A 21,593-nucleotide genomic window follows, 5' to 3' on the forward strand; every position below is an offset into this window, starting at 1 on the left:
GTAAGTGGTTGGCGAGATATTATAGTGCAGAACATTATACCGTGAGTTGTGCTTTGCCGACTTTTGACTCATGATGAAACATGGCCATATACTTTTGCCAAGTAAAAGGTACATTATTTGGTTACTTATAACACTCAAATATCTTTTGAATTCATAAGAACGCTAACATCAAAAAAACTTGATACAATGCATGTACATCGGACTTTAGGAAGTCTTCATAAGGCTACCGTATATTACACGGCAATATAAGTTTATTTGTCACTTTAAAATGCTCGTACATATATAGATCTATATCATCATTATATTTTGTAAGTTTATGTTGATAAATTTTGTACCTTTCCCCTTTCAATATAACGCAGTTGTCGATAAACAAAAGACACAACTCCCAGTGACAGACACATACTACAAACTTTTACTGCGCAATAATACAGTGTATCATCGGATATAGTTCGTCAATGCAACCAACACAAAAAAATGTATAAGCGTTATAAGAACTTTCTTTTGCAGTTACCTTCCTAACATTTGATTACAATAATCGATCATTAGCATGAATTACGTAAAATTAAAATTTAAATAACATAGTCTACACAATCCAAAATCCAACCGAAAGTCTGTCGCGGAGGAGGACAGCGAAGAAGGCGTTGTTCGTGATTTTCGGGAGACCAGTGTTCTTGGAGTAATACAAATATCATAGAGTCCCAACTGAACACTTAAAACACTCCATCCATGGTGTATACGTATGTACAAAATTCTATGCCTGTGGTTTTGAATATTGGGGTTTTATTTTTTCATACCATCAAGTATTACGTGAAATGAAAACAAAACAACTTTCAATTTTCATCGCGGAGTGGTTTCATTGTTTTGATGTGCACAGGCTCTCAGAGCGTACCTACGAATGCTGTTTCACAGCATCAAAAAGCCCTCTTCGTAACATTATTTTGATCCGAAAAAGGACACCTTGCTTTAAACACCAGAACAAATACCTTACATTTAGTATAATGTTACTATATACACTCGTACGAGGCTCTTCCATACATGTATGTGGATATGAAGTGTAAGGATATTCTTCCCGAGGGTCATAAAATGTAGCAAAACCCATTTTGTGATCCGGAGGATAGATTATCCTTATGCTTTCTATCCACATATGGAAGTGTATTTTTCTCTTATACATTGACGTTGTTAACATTTTACAATTATGATAGTCTGTCGTTTTGAGAAATAAGTTAATAAAAAACCGCAACTGCAAGTCAATTCTCCATACATAAAATTGTACGTGTGATATCTATGTTAAAACAGAACCCCGCTGTTTGCTATCTTTATAGCAAAACCATCATAGTTTCTGGAAAAAACCCTGTTAAAATTCATCGAGACAATAATAACTTTGTTAAGGCAGTGATGTCACAAAGTTGTATCGCAGGGATAGCGTCACTACGTCAGGTGACATCAGTGTATTGGGATAAACCAGTATTACACCCGTACGTATGAGAGAAAAGTATATATGTATGAAGGAGTCAACAAAACTGGAGTTCAAGCTAAACAAGAGGTCCAAGGGCTTTAACGGTCATCTGACAATATTAACAAAAATATAGCAATCAATTAGATGTGGTGTCATGATGGCCATCTTCGATTAGGGATCAACTCGAAATGTAACAACACTTTGTCGAGACCATGTAAAGATAATTTCAGACAAGTTTCAGCTCAATCGCATTCGCAGAACTTGAAAAGAAGTTCTACAAATGTACCAGTTCAATTCTTCCTGGATAAATTTATCACAGGCGGCATACAATGTCCAGGTACTAGTATTACGTTTCTTTTCTCTTCCATGTAGTAAAAGTCGAACTACAAACATGTAATAAAATTGGATAAGAAAATATTTATTGAAAAATATCGCTATAAAAATACAGTATCATTAACGTGGTCATAAGCCGTTTTCTTTGCTCTCAAACTCAATGTCACTTGGATCAGCCCCAGAGGCTTCAACCCGGTCTCCACCTACATGCGTCTGGGCATTTGATTTCGTCTGTAAAATCTCCAATACACTTTGGACATGTTCTCTGAAAAAAATAAAACCAAAATCAAAAATAGGGTCCATAGATAAAGTTATTTACTAACATAAAGGACAGGTAAATCTGGCGACTGACAAACATCCTTTGGCTGGTTCGGCCTTTTAATTGATGGTGACTATACTAAACAGAACCATAACCCAGTAAATAAAATCAAACGGATACAGACGTTAATTGTGTAGTTTGATGATTTAAGACAATACAGAAATACTGTAGTTTGATGATTTAAGACAATACAGACATACTGTAGTTTGATGATTTAAGACAATACAGACATACTGTAGTTTGATGATTTAAGACAATACAGACATACTGTAGTTTGATGGGTTAAGACAATACAGACATACTGTAGTTTGATGATTTAAGACAATACAGACATACCATATCTTTTGTCTTATACTAAAAAATTCCCTCCACACTTTTGCAACCCTACAGATCGATACGACATAATCGTCATCATTGACGGCGCCGTGTAAAAACGAAAAAGATGGGTTAAGACATTACAGACATACTGTAGTTTGATGGGTTAAAACATTACAGACATACTGTAGTTTGATGGGTTGAGACAATACAGACATACTGTAGTTTGATGGGTTAAGACAATACAGACATACTGTAGTTTGATGGGTTAAGACAATACAGACATACTGTAGTTTGATGGGTTGAGACAATATAGAAATACTGTAGTTTGGTTGGTTAAGACAATATAGAAATACTGTAGTTTGATGGGTTGAAACAATACAGACATACTGTAGTTTGATTGGTTAAGACATTACAGACAAACTGTAGTTTGATGGGTTAAGACATTACAGACATACTGTAGTTTGATGGGTTAAGACATTACAGACATACTGTAGTTTGATGGGTTAAGACAATACAGACATACTGTAGTTTGATGGGTTGAGACAATACAGACATACTTTAGTTTGACGGGTTAAGACAATACAAACATACTGTAGTTTGATGGGTTAAGACAATATAGAAATACTGTAGTTTGATGGGTTAAGACATTACAGACATACTGTAGTTTGACGGGTTAAGACATTACAGACATACTGTAGTTTGATGGGTTAAGACAATACAGACATACTGTAGTTTGATGGGTTGAGACAATACAGACATACTGTAGTTTGACGGGTTAACACAATACAGAAATACTGTAGTTTGATGGGTTAAGACATTACAGACATACTGTAGTTTGACGGGTTAAGACAATACAAACATACTGTAGTTTGATTGGTTAAGACAATATAGAAATACTGTAGTTTGATGGGTTGAGACAATATAGAAATACTGTAGTTTGGTTGGTTAAGACAATATAGAAATACTGTAGTTTGATGGGTTGCGACAATACAGACATACTGTAGTTTGATGGGTTTAGACATTACAGACACACTGTTGTTTGATGGATTAAGACAATATAGACATACTGTAGTTTGATGGGTTAAGACAATACAGACATACTGTAGTTTGATGGGTTAAGACATTACAGACATACTGTAGTTTGATGGGTTAAGACAATACAGACATACTGTAGTCTGATGGGTTAAGACATTACAGACATACTGTAATTTGATGATTTAAGACAATACAGACATACCATATCTTTTGTCTTATACTAAAAAATTCCCTCCACACCCTTGCAACCCTACAGATCGATACGACATAATCGTCATCATTGACGGCGCCGTGTAAAAACGAAAAAGATGGGTTAAGACATTACAGACATACTGTAGTTTGATGGGTTAAAACATTACAGACATACTGTAGTTTGATGGGTTGAGACAATACAGACATACTGTAGTTTGATGGGTTAAGACAATACAGACATACTGTAGTTTGATGGGTTAAGACAATACAGACATACTGTAGTTTGATGGGTTGAGACAATATAGAAATACTGTAGTTTGGTTGGTTAAGACAATATAGAAATACTGTAGTTTGATGGGTTGAAACAATACAGACATACTGTAGTTTGATTGGTTAAGACATTACAGACAAACTGTAGTTTGATGGGTTAAGACATTACAGACATACTGTAGTTTGATGGGTTAAGACATTACAGACATACTGTAGTTTGATGGGTTAAGACAATACAGACATACTGTAGTTTGATGGGTTGAGACAATACAGACATACTTTAGTTTGACGGGTTAAGACAATACAAACATACTGTAGTTTGATGGGTTAAGACAATATAGAAATACTGTAGTTTGATGGGTTAAGACATTACAGACATACTGTAGTTTGGGGTTAAGACATTACAGACATACTGTAGTTTGATGGGTTAAGACAATACAGACATACTGTAGTTTGATGGGTTAAGACAATACAGACATACTGTAGTTTGATGGGTTAAACAATACAGACATACTGTAGTTTGATGGGTTAAGACAATACAGACATACTGTAGTTTGATGGGTTAAGACAATATAGACATACTGTAGTTTGATGGGTTAAGACATTACAGACATACTGTAGTTTGATGGGTTAAGACAATACAGACATACTGTAGTTTGTTGGTTAAGACAATATAGAAATACTGTAGTTTGATGGGTTAAGACAATACAGACATACTGTAGTTTGATGGGTTAAGACATTACAGACAATACTGTAGTTTGATGGGTTAAGACAATACAGACATACTGTAGTTTGATGGGTTAAGACATACAGACATACTGTAGTTTGATGGTTAAGACAATACAGACATACTGTAGTTTGATGGGTTAAGACATTACAGACATACTGTAGTTTGATGGGTTAAGACAATACAGACATACTGTAGTTTGATGGGTTAAGACATTACAGACATACTGTAGTTTGATGGGTTAAGACATACAGACATACTGTAGTTTGATGGTTAAGACATTACAGACATACTGTAGTTTGATAGTGGGTTAAGACATTACAGACATACAGACAATACAGACATACTGTAGTTTGATGGGTTAAGACATTACAGACATACTGTAGTTTGATGGGTTAAGACATTACAGACATACTGTAGTTTGATGGGTTAAGACAATACAGACATACTGTAGTTTGATGGGTTAAGACATTACAGACATACTGTAGTTTGATGGGTTAAGACATTACAGACATACTGTAGTTTGATGGGTTAAGACATTACAGACATACTGTAGTTTGATGGGTTAAGACATTACAGACATACTGTAGTTTGATGGGTTAAGACATTACAGACATACTGTAGTTTGATGGTTTAAGACAATACAGAAATACTGTAGTTTGATGGGTTAAGACAATTACAGACATACTGTAGTTTGATGGGTTAGACAATACAGAACATACTGTAGTTTGAGGTTGGTTAAGACATTACAGACATACTGTAGTTTGATGGGTTAAGACATTACAGACATACTGTAGTTTGATGGGTTAAGACAATACAGACATACTGTAGTTTGATGGGTTAAGACAATACAGACATACTGTAGTTTGATGGGTTGAGACAATACAGACATACTTTAGTTTGACGGGTTAAGACAATACAGACATACTGTAGTTTGATGGGTTAAGACAATATAGAAATACTGTAGTTTGATGGGTTAAGACATTACAGACATACTGTAGTTTGACGGGTTAAGACATTACAGACATACTGTAGTTTGATGGGTTAAGACAATACAGACATACTGTAGTTTGATGGGTTAAGACATTACAGACATACTGTAGTTTGATGGGTTAAGACAATACAGACATACTGTAGTTTGATGGGTTAAGACATTACAGACATACTGTAGTTTGACGGGTTAAGGACAATACAGACATACTGTAGTTTGATGGGTTAAGACAATACAGACATACTGTAGTTTGATGGGTTAAGACATTACAAACATACTGTAGTTTGATGGGTTAAGACATTACAGACATACTGTAGTTTGATGGGTTAAGACAATACAGACATACTGTAGTTTGATGGGTTAAGACAATATAGAAATACTGTAGTTTGTGGTTAGAATACTGTAAGACATACAGAAATACTGTAGTTTGATGGGTTGCGACAATACAGACATACTGTAGTTTGATGGGTTTAGACATTACAGACATACTGTTGTTTGATGGATTAAGACAATATAGACATACTGTAGTTTGATGGGTTAAGACATTACAGACATACTGTAGTTTGATGGGTTAAGACATTACAGACATACTGTAGTTTGATGGGTTAAGACAATACAGACATACTGTAGTTTGATGGGTTAAGACATTACAGACATACTGTAGTTTGATGGGTTAAGACATTACAGACATACTGTAGTTTGATGGGTTAAGACATTACAGACATACTGTAGTTTGATGGGTTAAGACATTACAGACATACTGTAGTTTGATGGGTTAAGACATTACAGACATACTGTAGTTTGATGGGTTAAGACAATACAGACATACTGTAGTTTGATGGTTAAGACATTACAGACATACTGTAGTTTGACGGGTTAAGGCATTACACACATGCTGTAGTTTGATGGGTTAAGACAATACAGACATACTGTAGTTTTATGGGTTAAGACATTACAGACATACTGTAGTTTGATGGGTTAAGACAATACAGACATACTGTAGTGTGATGGGTTAAGACATTACAGACATACTGTAGTTTGATGGGTTAAGGCATTACACACATGTTGTAGTTTGATGGGTTAAGACATTACAGACATACTGTAGTTTGATGGGTTAAGGCATTACACACATGCTGTAGTTTGATGGGTTAAGACATTACAGACATACTGTAGTTTGATGGGTTAAGGCATTACACACATGCTGTAGTTTGATGGGTTTAGACAATACAGACATACTGTAGTTTGATGGTTAAGACATTACAGACATACTGTAGTTTGATGGGTTAAGGCATTACACACATGCTGTAGTTTGATGGGTTAAGACATTACAGACATGCTGTAGTTTGATGGGTTAAGACAATACAGACATACTGTAGTTTGATGGTTAAGACATTACAGACATACTGTAGTTTGATGGGTTAAGACATTACAGACATACTGTAGTTTGATGGGTTAAGACAATACAGACATACTGTAGTTTGATGGGTTGAGACAATACAGACATACTGTAGTTTGATGGGTTGAGACAATACAGACATACTGTAGTTTGATGGGTTAAGACAATACAGACATACTGTAGTTTGATGGGTTAAGACAATACAGACATACTGTAGTTTGGTGGGTTAAGACAATACAGACATACTGTAGTTTGATGGGTTAAGACATTATAGACATACTGTAGTTTGATAAGAGCTGATTCCTGGCGAGCTAGCCTGTTGTGGACAGTGATGACGTTGAGTTTGTGTGACTGTAGAGATTCCCATATATCTTGTATATTCTTGTTCATTTCGTTGAGTGGCGGTGTCTGCCATCTTTCTAGGACATGTTTAACATCACAGATATCCTCGTACTCCTTGTAGTATGTTGTCCGATGATCCTACATAAAAAGGAGATCAGTGTGTGTGGTAGTGGTAGTCTAGTGCTCTATAAGTCACAGTGACCTACTGTTGTGACAAATAACCTCGTCTGGCTAAACTGCCCGAAATGGATTGGAAATGTAGTATAAGTATTCATCCTCGATACTTCAGGAGTTACTATCACTGACGTTATATCTACCCCTGTAATATGTCACAGTAATCTTGAAAGCAACATAACACACAGGTAATTTTTTCCCTTTGATTTACATCAAAAGAATCACATAACGGTACGTAGATGTATTTACAACGGCGTTATATCTACCCCTGTAATATGTCACAGCAAACTTGAAAGCAACATAAACACACAGTAATTTTTTCCCTTTGATTTACATCAAAAGAATCACATAACGGTACGTAGATGTATTTACAACGGCGTTATATCTACCCCTGTAATATGTCACAGCAAACTTGAAAGCAACATAACACACAGGTAATTTTTTCCCTTTGATTTACATCAAAAGAATCTAACGGTACATAACGGTACGTAGATGTATTTACAACGGTACGGTATTTACAACGGTACGTAGATGTATTTACAACGGTACGTAGATGTATTTACAACGGTACGTAGATGTATTTACAACGGTACGTAGATGTATTTACAACGGTACGTAGATGTATTTACAACGGTACGTAGATGTATTTACAACGGTACGTAGATGTATTTACAACGGTACGTAGATGTATTTACAACGGTACGTAGACGTATTTACATGTTGCTATGGCGTCGCTCTCTGTAATCTTCAAAAGAAGTCTCTGCAGGCCTGTGATTTGTCAGTTCGTTTCTCATGAACTACCTCCAGTTTTACAATGATATAGTTCAGGGGTGGATATGAAGTCATTGATAGTAACCCATGGAGTATCAAGGATTATACTATTTATGTATAATTATTACAAGCTTTTTCGTCAGTATAAGCAAAATATTAGTATGTCAGTCATAGCAATACAAGGCATCAACTGACAATACAAGTCATTCATAACATTCGTTTTGAGATAAAGGATACTTTTGGTTTGTTTGCAGATGCCCACTGTACATCGGCCATCGTATCTAAGCAAGTTTATTTGGAGTTGAGTTATCGTTGTTCGTGATGTAATGTGTACAAACTGTTATACCCACCTTTTTCAACATTGGTAACTAGGTTCATCTGGGAGAAAATAGGTCGCCAACTCCTTAAAAACGATTGCCAATTTATCTCAACGTTACAGATTTAAGTAGGAAGTTCTTATAACAGGAGGCTTAGGGCCCCATCAAATGACGGACGCAATGCAAAACTATGGTCCCCATGTCCGATGGAGGCGAATTACACATAACTTAATCGAAACACCGCTTCATCAAATACACGTACCTTCCCTAAAATGAAACTGTTGAGCTCCACTCGCGCTACAATCCATGCCCTGTTGACCTCTAAACCTCTTTGTGCGTCCTGCTGCACGTGCTGATACGTGTCACTGAGCTGAGCAATAAGGATACTCAGCAGTACTACACAGCACGTGAATAGGAACAGGACCATCAAAATACAGCTCATGGGCCTGATAGATCAGAATGCAGGAAGACATATCAAAATACTATACAAAATCAATATTATATATTGTAAAACTCGAAGACCCTAAAGTAATTTTATTAATCCAGACCAATCTTTATACATTATAACTCAGTAAATTCGTACGCCATCATTGTCACACCCATATATGTAAAGGATTACCAGGTTAACGACAAAGTGAGAAATGTATTCATAAAGTTTAATCAACAATGCTCTAACGATCTATCACAAAATTCCATGTATCAAAACTCACGTTATAAGACAATAAAACTTACGATAACTCATTGTATTCAATAATTCGCTCTGCTTCGATGAGAATGCGGACTCCAAGAAATAAAATTTTCCAGAAGGAACTGCAAGTAAACCATGAGTGCACATGAAATTATTCCAAAATAAAGCAACAGCAAGGGATGTCTCGGTCCTGGAAAATCATTGGAAAAAGTTCAAATGAGAAAAAGATAAAGGAAGATAAAAGACTTTTTAGTTTTCCAGTTTCGTTTCATTCCCATTGCATCAGTTAATTAATATCACAAAATTTATACTTCAATCTAAAATTCAATATTCCATTGACATAAACTTTAAAGCAGGTATCGAAACAGAGGCTGTATACTATATCGTGACATCTAATATTTCCTCTTTATATGTTTCTCTAAACTAATCCTCTATCTAATGCTGTTGGTTCAAACGATACACTATTGGGAATAAGGTTCGGTTCATTATATTATATTCTGCATGATATGGCAGTGTCACATGAGAATCATTTGTAGTATGATATGGCAGTGTCACATGAGAATCACTTTGTGGTATGATATGGCAGTGTCACCTGAGAATCACTTTGTAGTATGATATGGCAATGTCACCTGAGAATCACTTTGTTGTATGATATGGCAGTGTCACCTGAGAATCACTTTGTGGTATGATATGACAGTGTCACCTGAGAATCACTTTCTGGTATGGTATGACAGTGTCGCCTGAGAATCACTTTGTGGTATGATATGGCAGTGTCGCCTGAGAATCACTTTGTTGTATGATATGGCAGTGTCGCCTGAGAATAACTTTGTAGTATGATATGGCAGTGTCACCTGAGAATCACTTTGTGGTATGATATGGCCGTGTCACCTGAGAATCACTTTGTGGTATGATATGATCGTGTCACCTGAGAATCACTTTGTGGTGTGATATGGACGTGTCACCTGAGAATCACTTTGTGGTACGATACGGCAGTGTCACCTGAGAATCACTTTGTGGTATGATATGGCAGTGTCACCTGAGAATCACTTTGTGGTATGATATGGCCGTGTCACCTGAGAATCACTTTGTAGTATGATATGGCAGTGTCGCCTGAGAATCACTTTGTGGTATGATATGGCAGTGTCGCCTGAGAATCACTTTGTTGTATGATATGGCAGTGTCGCCTGAGAATCACTTTGTAGTATGATATGGCAGTGTCACCAGAGAATCACTTTGTGGTATGATATGGCAGTGTCACCTGAGAATCACTTTGTGGTATGATATGGCAATGTCACCTGAGAATCACTTTGTGGTATGATATGGCAGTGTCGCCTGAGAATCACTTTGTTGTATGATATGGCGGTGTCGCCTGAGAATCACTTTGTGGTATGATATGGCAGTGCCACCTGAGAATCACTTTGTGGTATGATATGGCAGTGTCACCTGAGAATCACTTTGTGGTATGAATATGGCAGTGACGCCTGAGAATCACTTTGTGGTATGATATGGCAGTGTCACATGAGAATCACGTTGTGGTATGATATGACAGTGTCGCATGGGAATCACTTTGTGGTATGATATGACCGTGTCGCCTGAGAATCACGTTGTGGTATGATATGACAGTGTCGCATGGGAATCACTTTGTGGTATGATATGGCAGTGTCACCTGAGAATCACTTTGTGGTATGATATGGCAGTGTCACCTGAGAATCACTTTGTGGTATGATATGGCAGTGTCACCTGAGAATCACTTTGTAGTATGATATGGCAGTGTCACCTGAGAATCACTTTGTAGTATGATATGGCAGTGTCACCTGAGAATCACTTTGTGGTATGATATGGCAGTGTCGCCTGAGAATCACTTTGTGGTATGATATGGCAGTGTCGCCTGAGAATCACTTTGTGGTATGATATGGCAGTGTCGCCTGAGAATCACTTTATAGTATGATATGGCAGTGTCACCTGAGAATCACTTTGTGGTATGATATGTGCAGTGTCGCATGAGAATCACTTTGTGGTATGATATGATATGCGTGTCACCTGAGAATCACTTTGTGGTATGATATGGCAGTGTCGCTGAGAATCACTTGTGGTATGATATGGCTGTGTCACTGAGAATCACTTGTGGTATGATATGGCAGTGTATGATACTGGATATGGCAGTCACCTGAGAATCACTTGTGTGCCTGAACACTTTGTGTATGAATATGGCAGTGTGCTGGATCACTTGTGTATGGCGTGTCACATGAGAATCACTTGTGGTATGATATGACAGTGTCGCATGGAATCACTTTGTGGTATGTATGATAGTGTCGCCTGAGAATCACTGTGTCATTGACCTGTAGAATCACTTGTGGATGAATCACTTTGTAGTGTCACCTGAGAATCACTTTGTGGTAATATATGATATGGCAGTGTCACCTGAGAATCACTTTGTGGTATGATATGGCCGTGTCACCTGAGAATCACTTTGTGGTATGATATGGCAGTGTCACCTGAGAATCACTTTGTGGTATGATATGGCAGTGTCACCTCATGGAATCACTTGTGGTATGATATGGCAGTGTCGCCTGAGAATCACTTTGTGGTATGATATATGGCAGTGTCGCATGGAGAATCACTTGGTATGATATGCAGTGTCCTGGAATCACTTTGTGGTATGATATGACAGTGTCGCCTGAGAATCACTTGTGGTATGATATGCAGTGTCCTGTTCACTTTGTGGTATGATATGGCAGTGTCGCCTGAGAATCACTTTGTGGTATGATATGGCAGTGTCGTCTGAGAATCACTTTGTAGTATGACATGGCCGTATCACCTGAGAATCACTTTGTGGTATAATATGGCAGTGTCGCCTGAAAATCACTTTGTTGTATGATATGGCAGTGTCGCCTGAGAATAACTTTGTTGTATGATATGGCCGTGTCACCTGAGAATCACTTTGTAGTATAATATGGCAGTGTCACCTGAAAATCACTTTGTGGTATGATATGACCGTGTCACCTGAGAATCACTTTGTTGTATGATATGGCCGTGTCACCTGAGAATCACTTTGTGGTATGATATGACCGTGTCACCTGAGAATCACTTTGTTGTATTATATGGCCGTGTCACCTGAGAATCACTTTGTGGTATGATATGGACGTGTCACCTGAGAATCACTTTGTGGTATGATATGGCAGTGTCGCCTGAGAATCACTTTGTGGTATGATATGACCGTGTCACCTGAGAATCACTTTGTTGTATGATATGACCGTGTCACCTGAGAATCACTTTGTTGTATGATATGGCCGTGTCACCTGAGAATCACTTTGTGGTATGATATGGACGTGTCACCTGAGAATCACTTTGTGGTATGATATGGCAGTGTCGCCTGAGAATCACTTTGTGGTATGATATGGCAGTGTCGCCTGAGAATCACTTTGTGGTATGATATGGCAGTGTCGCCTGAGAATCACTTTGTGGTATGATATGGCAGTGTCGCCAGAGAATCATTTTGTGGTATGATATGGCAGTGTCGCATGATAATCACTTTGTTGTATGATATGACAGTGTCGCCTGAAAATCACTTTGTTGTATGATATGGCAGTGTCGCCTGTGAATCACTTTGTAGTATGATATGGCAGTGTCACCTGAGAATCACTTTGTGGTATGATATGGCAGTGTCACCTGAGAATTACTTTGTGGTATGATATGACCGTGTCACCTGAGAATCACTTTGTTGTATGATATGGCCTTGTCACCTGAGAATCACTTTGTGGTATGATATGGACGTGTCACCTGAGAATCACTTTGTGGTATGATATGGCAGTGTCAACTGAGAATCACTTTGTAGTATGATATGGCAGTGTCACCCGAGAATTACATTGTGGTTTGATATGGCAGTGTCGCCTGAGAATCACTTTGTGGTATGATATGGCAGTGTCGCCTGAGAATCACTTTGTTGTATGATATGGCAGTGTCGCCTGAGAATCACTTTGTAGTATGATATGGCAGTGTCACCTGAGAATCACTTTGTGGTATGATATGCAGTGTCACCTGAGAATTACTTTGTGGTATGATATGACCGTGTCACCTGAGAATCACTTTGTGGTATGATATGGCCGTGTCACCTGAGAATCACTTTGTGGTATGTTATGGCCGTGTCACCTGAGAATCACTTTGTGGTATGATATGGCAGTGTCACCTGAGAATCACTTTGTGGTATGATATGGCAGTGTCACCTCAGAATCACTTCGTGGTATGATATGGCAGTGTCGCCTGAGAATCACTTTGTGGTATGATATGGCAGTGTCGCCTGAGAATCACTTTGTTGTATGATATGGCAGTGTCACCTGAGAATCACTTTGTGGTATGATATGGCAGTGTCACCTGAGAATCACATTGTGGTATGATATGGCAGTGTCACCTGAGGATCACTTTGTGGTATAAATATGGCAGTGACGCCTGAGAATCACTTTGTGGTATGATTTGACCGTGTCGCCTGAGAATCACGTTGTGGTATGATATGACAGTGTCGCATGGGAATCACTTTGTGGTATGATATGCAGTGTCGCCTGAGAATCACCTACTCTGTGTCTGGGTTCGTGTTAAGAGAATCCTCTCCGCGCAGTGATAATATTAACGACCCACTGAAGGCTAGAAGGATCACAGTAAATACGATCGTAAATTGGATAAAGTCATGGATGAAAATCCTCCATAGAATCTGGGCGTAGGCTCCAGTCTGCCTGTAAACATATTAACTGTGTATGTTACGGATATATTGCAAAACAACATCTCAACTTGTGAAAAACAAGAATTTTCTTTTAACGTCAGTAAGGTAAACTAAACGGTTTGAAATAACACATTATGGACTGTAATAGGAAACATAAGATATGACGCTGTTCTTAATTGGTAACGATACCGTCAATACCTGTATAAATAACAGTTTTTAGATTTCTTTTTCTTAAAACTTTTTAGATGGAAGTTTATTTAGCTAAAGAATGCACACGCTTGAAATCCTTAAAATATTTTAAGTTTAAGTGTTTGACTTATATGCGATTGAACCAATATAAGCTAAAATAAGCTTACTGTGAAACCATTTTATCATATTTACTCTATATCTAAACTTGAAGACAAAGAGTTTGTTGCAAGGGAATATCGCAAATTTCAATGACCTTATACCTTAAAATATCTTATTTCATATTTGACGTAAAAATGCCGGACATGATAAAACAAAAGACGGGGTAATCAATAACGTCCTTAAAATTGCTTGAATACTGGTTATAAAGTGCACAGCACAGATACCTAAAGACTGCAGCATATTTGAAGATGCGGAGAGTCCAAAGTAAGAACCCGACAGAGAACACCGGCCATTGTTCTGGTCTCTCTACGATTCTCAGGGGTACTACAGTGACGAGGAGAAGAGCAGACGACATGTCTATCCAATTAAAAGCGTCTGTCCAATATTCTAGTCTCTGTCTGTAATGGCAATGTGAAAATGGTAAGTCATGCTTGATTTGTTAATATAGACGGTACAGTAACGGGATAGGTTAGTCAACTAAACCTGCACATATACTTTTTTTGAATTTCTTCATGCAAAAATAAAGTTGTTGAAGTATTAAAGTGTACGGATTGTCCTATTGGGAAAAACCTGTAAAACAGAATATTATTGATGAGATTTATGTTGATATTGCACATTGACCGAATTACTATCTTATTCAATTATTTTAATAAGATTTTAGGTTTTAGATAAAAAGTTCTTTAAAGAAAAGTGGGAAAACCTATCATGTATGTAATCAAAAATACCAAGTTGGCGATAAGTAAACAGATGTCATGAACACAACGATAATAAACATAAACAAAAATTGTTACCATACAATGTACTCTACGTAAGAAAACAAAACAAGATTTTTGCTATTGGAAAATGATATAACAACCCAAACTCAACTATTTAAGGAAAAGAAACAAATCATGGGGTTATTATAGCAGTAACATGAAAAAAACCTTTATGGATCATTTAATCATATATAACAAACAAACAAAAAAATAAATGATGGAATTTAAAAAAAATGAAAAAAAAACCAACAAAACATAGATAAACCCATATTATATGTAGGGGACATTAACATCAAGAATCCTTACCGAGATCGCAACATGACCTACTTTCGGAATTGGTTGAACTCCTGGAAGAGCGTTACGAGGATGATCAGAACAGTCCACGCCTCACAGACCCCTCGTCCGATCTGTAAAGGCTTGTCATACTTCGCAGGATCTGGGCTCATGGCGGCGACGATAGCCGAGAATGCCATGGTGATCAAGGTTAGACAATACACAAGTGAATTCACCCTGAAACATACAGATATCCAATATCAACAAATCAATCTTTTTCAGATGAAAGTGTTACAATGCTACTGTAGATACTGAAATGAACCTGTTTATAACTAAAACATCGAAAGTTTAGCAAATTAGCTATAATTGAAATGTACTACCAATAAGGGAAATGTTAATGCTCTTTTTCTCTGTACAGCTCTTTGGTTCAATTGATTTGACTGGTAGTGATTGTTAACACAGATAGATTAGATAAAACACAGTTGCCGACTCACTCGAAACGTAATCTAGCATACTCCTTCCACTTCCGTCTGATCAACAAACGAACGACGTCATGATAAACAATGTTCTGGAAGAAATAAATAAATAGTACAGACAAGAGTTGTAATCAGCCATTTATGTGAATTTGAAGTTAGGATAACGAAACTCGTTTCACAAAACATTCAATTATAAGTTTGGATTTAATACTGAAAACAGCTATTTACTTACTTTTATATGAAAAATTCTCACCTACCTTATTACCCCCCTTGGCCAGAATTTGAAGGGGTGACTTGGATTTATGATTGAACCCTTCCTGTAAAGGTGACCTCCCCTCCTCATCCCCATCTAACACTTGATAATAAACTCGCATGTGGCCGCTCGCACTTCGGCTGTCTATCATACAATCCAATACAGCCAGAACAGTTTTCTGTAACATAAGTTCACAAAACCAAATTCAATCTGAACGAGCGAATTAGCACATGCACTGGTTCTGTCTCTCAGTGTTAAATGGCGTCTTGAGGATGCTAAAAATAATGGCTACAGCCTTGATATTTAAGGCGTTTGTACGAGCCTTTGTAACATAAATTTTCATTTTGATGTTTCGAGCAGAATAGAGACTGCAGTCGGGTGTTACAGAATTTCCTTCGTTGATTGGTTTTATTGTTAAAATTTCTTGCATAAATCGCCTACAATAATCAATTCTTTTCGCAGCGAACATAAACAACTAATCTTACTTGCATGTTTTTCTGTAGCAATGTGTGGAAACTGAACTCGGATGCTTTGTGTCCATCAAAGGTATATAGCTGTCTCACCCTGTAAGTACAACGTCTGCTTGTTTTAATATCGTTCTTGAATTACATGTGCTTCTTTTTTTCATTAGGACATTGATATTTTTGCCCAGTCCATATAATCGTAAGTTGTCTTTATCAAACCTTAATTTCTATATAGCTTTACAGACAAGATTTGGAAAAACACAACATTTGCATTGTATGTGATGATCCAATTTATTCCCCTTACAAAGAATATAAGAATATAATAGAAGATTAATAGGAAATAAATAAGAATTTCCCAACTCACTCGCTGTTTGGCATGTAAAGTATCAGAAGAGACGCCACATCGTCGTTGCCATTGTCGTAAGCAATGGTATATGGCATAACATTGTCATGGTCACGCGCGTTTGGCCATGCGTCATGCTCCAGTAGTTTAATGCACACGCCTTTAAAGTTCTGTTCCACCGCATAGTGTAAGGGTGTGCGGAGATGCTGATCACTAGCAGACGGATTGGCACCCCTGTGGAGAAGGGTGTTGACTAGCAATTGGACCTGGTAAATAGACACATTCATAAACAAGTTCTTCAGCGAAGAGGATATTCAAATATATCGGTCATCTGGATTTTTGTTCCCCAGGACTCGTATTTCTGTTCTTCTTGCGTTTGTGTATGAATCACATGCTAACTGCTTAATCTACTTTGAATTTTGATTGTGATTTTGAGAACAATTCGTTGATTTGTTATTTTGGTTTTTTTTTGCCACCCACTAATAAAAATGTTCTGTTGCATATAAATTACTGTTGACTCTAACTGAAAATGCATCAATTAGCTGCGTAGTATATCATGAAATGTAGGTAAACTATTTAAGTATGTAATGATAATTTATTTGTATTCATTTTTCAAGGAATAAGGTACATGTAGTTAATGCTAATGTTATTACGTTTTACCCACCCTAGGTTCATTCTCGATAGTTGAGACCACGTGTAATAGTGCCCTGTCTTTGTTGCCTTCACGAGCTATGATCCTATCGATAAAGACTTCTATTTCCGCTTCCTGTTTCCCGATGAAAAATAGTTTGGTCTTCTCTGCAACCTGAATATAAACAATCGAAGAAAAAGTTGTAGTTGTATGAATGGCAAGCAAGATTTATTTGTATTTCATAGCAACTTTAATATCGTCCATTTCGGATTTTTCAGTTTTGTCAAGTTCCAGTGATTGATAACGAGAGTGGTTCAAACCTGAGATCGAAATTAGGTCATTGAAAATCTCAAATATATGACAGGCCTCAATTGAATTGTATGATATTTTCTTAATTCCGAAACAACATTAAGTTCATGTCATTAACTATATACCGATACTCAGAAAACCAGTTAACATACACCCTGATGTTATCACGTTATCTATCCATCCACACTATACAGCCAGTAACAAGACGGCGTGGAAACAGTCTAATTCCCTATTTTAAGGGTTTGTGCTAGTGACCTATCAACCACTGTAACTGTTCTCCTAGGATTCTCCTTTTTGGATCATCCTGGGAATCATAGATTTTTCTTTTTAATTGCATTTTAACGTTCATCAAATAAAGGAAATATTCCACTTATAATACAATGTCATACAGATATATACAGATGTATTTCGACTGCCGAAAATATAACCAACCTCTCGTTGAAATGAATCGTCCATAGCAACATCCCCGAGATCTGCCACCATGGAGGTTTGTGAGGGACTGGGGTGGAACCCTCCTCCGTCCAACAACCCTCCATCATCATTGAGAACTACAACGACAATAACTACATGGTACCATGGAGGTTTGTGAGGGACTGGGGTGGAACCTTCCTCCGTCCAACAACACTCCATCATCATTGAGAACTACAACGACAATAACTACATGGTACAATGGAGGTTTGTGAGGGACAGGGGTGGAACCCTCCTCCGTCCAACAATCCTCAATCATCATTGAGAACTTCAACGACAATAACTACATGGTACAATGGAGGTTTGTGAGGGACAGGGGTGGAACCCTCCTCCGTCCAACAACACTCCATCATCATTGAGAACTACAACGACAATAACTACATGGTACAATGGAGGTTTGTGAGGGACAGGGGTGGAACCCTCCTCCGTCCAACAACCCTCCATCAGCATTGAGAACTACAACGACAATAACTACATGGTACAATGGAGGTTTATGAGGGACAGTTTCTGCTCCTGCTTAGCGCTCAGCAAACGGGGAGACGGCTGGTTCGCCCGTTGTCAGTATAATGTGACCGGGTGGGGTGTGTTGTTTGGTGTCTTCGGCGGCATGTTTCAGTGATATAGCACTATAAAAAGGGCAATAGTTCCACTATACAAGAAGACACAACATGAATATACCGCAGTCTCCCAAAACACGCACCTCGCACAACATACACGCAACACGCCGCATACATGGGAGGCCGTCCTTACATGACCATAGCTGTTAATAGGACGTTAATTAATCAAACAAACAAACAAAAAATTGTAAGGGACAGGGGTGGAACCCTCCTCCGTCCAACAACCTTCCATCAGCATTGAGAACTACAACGACAATAACTACATGGTACAATGGAGGTTTGTGAGGGACAGGGGTGGAACCCTCCTCCGTCCAACAACCCTCCATCATCATTGAGAACTACAACGACAATAACTACATGGTACCATGGAGGTTTTTGAGGGACTGGGGTGGAACCCTCCTCGGTCCAACAACACTCCATCAGCATTGAGAACTACAACGACAATAACTACATGGTACCATGGAGGTTTGTGAGGGACAGGGGTGGAACCCTCCTCCGTCCAACAACCCTCCATCATCATTGAGAACTACAACGACAATAACTACATGGTACAATGGAGGTTTTGTGAGGGACTGGGGTGGAACCCTCCTCCGTCCAACAACCCTCCATCATAATTGAGAACTACAACGACGATAATTACATGGTACAAGCGAGGTTTGTGAGGGACAGGGGTGGAACCCTCCTCCGTCCAACAACACTCCATCATCATTGAGAACTACAACGACAATAACTACATGGTACAATGGAGGTTTTGTGAGGGACAGGGGTGGAACCCTCCTCCGTCCAACAACACTCCATCATCATTGAGAACTACAACGACAATAACTACATGGTACAATGGAGGTTTGTGAGGGACTGGGGTGGAACCCTCCTCCGTCCAACAACCCTCCATCATCATTGAGAACTACATGGTAAAACAACTAGCAGTCGACAAAGGGAAATACCGAAGTCTAGCCTTATATTTAAAGATGCTCCACCGCCGATAGAGGAAAAATGATACCCATTTAATACATGACAATTAAAGATGCTCCACTGCTGACAAGTGGTAATTTTTCTCTATCAAAAATAAGAGCAGACGATTTAGTATTTTTCTTCAGTTGCAAATGTTACTTACTTTACACCATTACCACCACTGAAAAGTTGGAGCTTCTAATTTTACACGAAGATAAAATATTAAAAACAGTTCATTGCATCCCGAAAAAAAATCCGTGGCACTATGTCCTATATGCAATGCAATACTGATTGTGGATGCACCTAAAGCAACCTTTTTTGTTTGTGTGTTAATTAGACATATATATATACGATTAAACACAAATTATTGTTCAAATGGTAGCTATCATTTATGCTCTATTGGCGGTAGAGCATCTTTAAACTCTTGGAGGACTGCGTTTTTATCTTAACTATATATCACTTTTAACCATTCGTAAGCTATGGTCCATTAAATATAAGAGCACTGCCATGACACAAAACCACAGGTAACCCACTGTAATAACAAATATCTTACCTATTGAGTCAAACTGCTGTAGTGGTATGCTGAGAGGCCGCCTATGCTTTCGACAGTTTATCCTCATTCTGACGTCATGACCGTCACTTTGGGCTCGGCGATGACGTCTTTTCTGTGACCCAATCGTCATTTTCTGAAATGTACAAACAACTGCTCAGATAAAATTAAGTCATCACAAAGAATTCAAAATCAACGTTATCGTGGAGCCGTTTTCAGTTGGAAGTTTTTTGGGAACTTCGGTTGTACTCCACCTCTCTTAATGATCAAGACTGTGATGTTTATGTATTAAATGAACATGTATATGTAAATTCCTGGTATTAGATTATGGGGTTTAGATACACTGATACTGACAAGTGTGATGGACATGATGATGATACTGATGGTACATATATGTGTGTATGTACATGATGACGATACTGATGGTACATACATGTGTGAATGAACATTATGGCGATACTGATGGTACATACATGTGTGTATGGGCATGATGACGATACTGATGGTACATACATGTGTGATGAACATGATGACGATACTGATGATACATACATGTATGATGAACATGATGACGATACTGATGGTATATACATGTGTGTATGGACATGATGACGATACTGATGATACATACATGTATGATGAACATGATGACGATACTGATGGTACATATATGTGTATGTACATGATGACACTGATGGTACATACATGTGTGAATGAACATTATGGCGATACTGATGGTACATACATGTGTGTATGGACATGATGACGATACTGATGGTACATACATGTGTGATGAACATGATGACGATACTGATGATACATACATGTATGTGATGAACATGATGACGATACTGATGGTATAATACATGTGTGTATGGACATGATGACGATACTGATGGTATATACATGTGTGATGGACATGATGACGATACTGATGGTACATACATGTGTGTATGGACATGATGACGATACTGATGGTACATACATGTGTGTATGGACATGATGACGATACTGATGGTACATACATGTGTGATGAACATGATGACGATACTGATGTACATACATGTGTATGACATGATGACGATTATGATGTACATACATGACATGATGAC

General features: G+C 37.9%; 1 protein-coding gene across 1 annotated transcript; it reads right to left on the reverse strand.

The window, feature by feature from the left end:
• Nucleotides 1–1,891: 1,891 nt before the first annotated feature.
• LOC138304932 (transient receptor potential cation channel subfamily V member 5-like) lies at nucleotides 1,892–20,629 on the reverse strand. The gene is made up of 14 exons (XM_069245342.1): nucleotides 20,485–20,629; nucleotides 18,328–18,443; nucleotides 17,620–17,760; nucleotides 16,977–17,221; nucleotides 16,634–16,712; nucleotides 16,153–16,326; nucleotides 15,914–15,987; nucleotides 15,474–15,656; nucleotides 14,616–14,789; nucleotides 13,901–14,056; nucleotides 9,374–9,451; nucleotides 8,904–9,087; nucleotides 7,318–7,517; nucleotides 1,892–2,054 (listed from the first exon to the last, which is right to left on the reverse strand). The coding sequence occupies exons 1-14, from the start codon at nucleotides 20,612–20,614 to the stop codon at nucleotides 1,919–1,921; spliced, it is 2,070 nt and encodes a 689-aa protein (XP_069101443.1). The 5' UTR covers nucleotides 20,615–20,629; the 3' UTR covers nucleotides 1,892–1,918.
• Between the last annotated feature and the right edge of the window lie 964 nt (nucleotides 20,630–21,593).

The sequence above is a fragment of the Argopecten irradians genome, chromosome 1, assembly GCF_041381155.1.
Source record: "Argopecten irradians isolate NY chromosome 1, Ai_NY, whole genome shotgun sequence".
NCBI classification, from domain to species: domain Eukaryota; kingdom Metazoa; phylum Mollusca; class Bivalvia; order Pectinida; family Pectinidae; genus Argopecten; species Argopecten irradians.

What these genes read in the sequence shown, in the direction of transcription:
- LOC138304932 (XM_069245342.1), bottom strand. Translation starts at nt 20,614, where the DNA reads ATGACGATTGGGTCACAGAAAAGACGTCATCGCCGAGCCCAAAGTGAC. An exon ending in TGCTACAGAAAAACATGCAA is followed by an intron (nt 16,327 to 16,633) that starts GTAAGATTAGTT and finishes CTTATGTTACAG; the next exon opens with AAAACTGTTCTGGCTGTATT. An exon ending in AAATATGCTGCAGTCTTTAG is followed by an intron (nt 14,057 to 14,615) that starts GTATCTGTGCTG and finishes ATATGTTTACAG; the next exon opens with GCAGACTGGAGCCTACGCCC.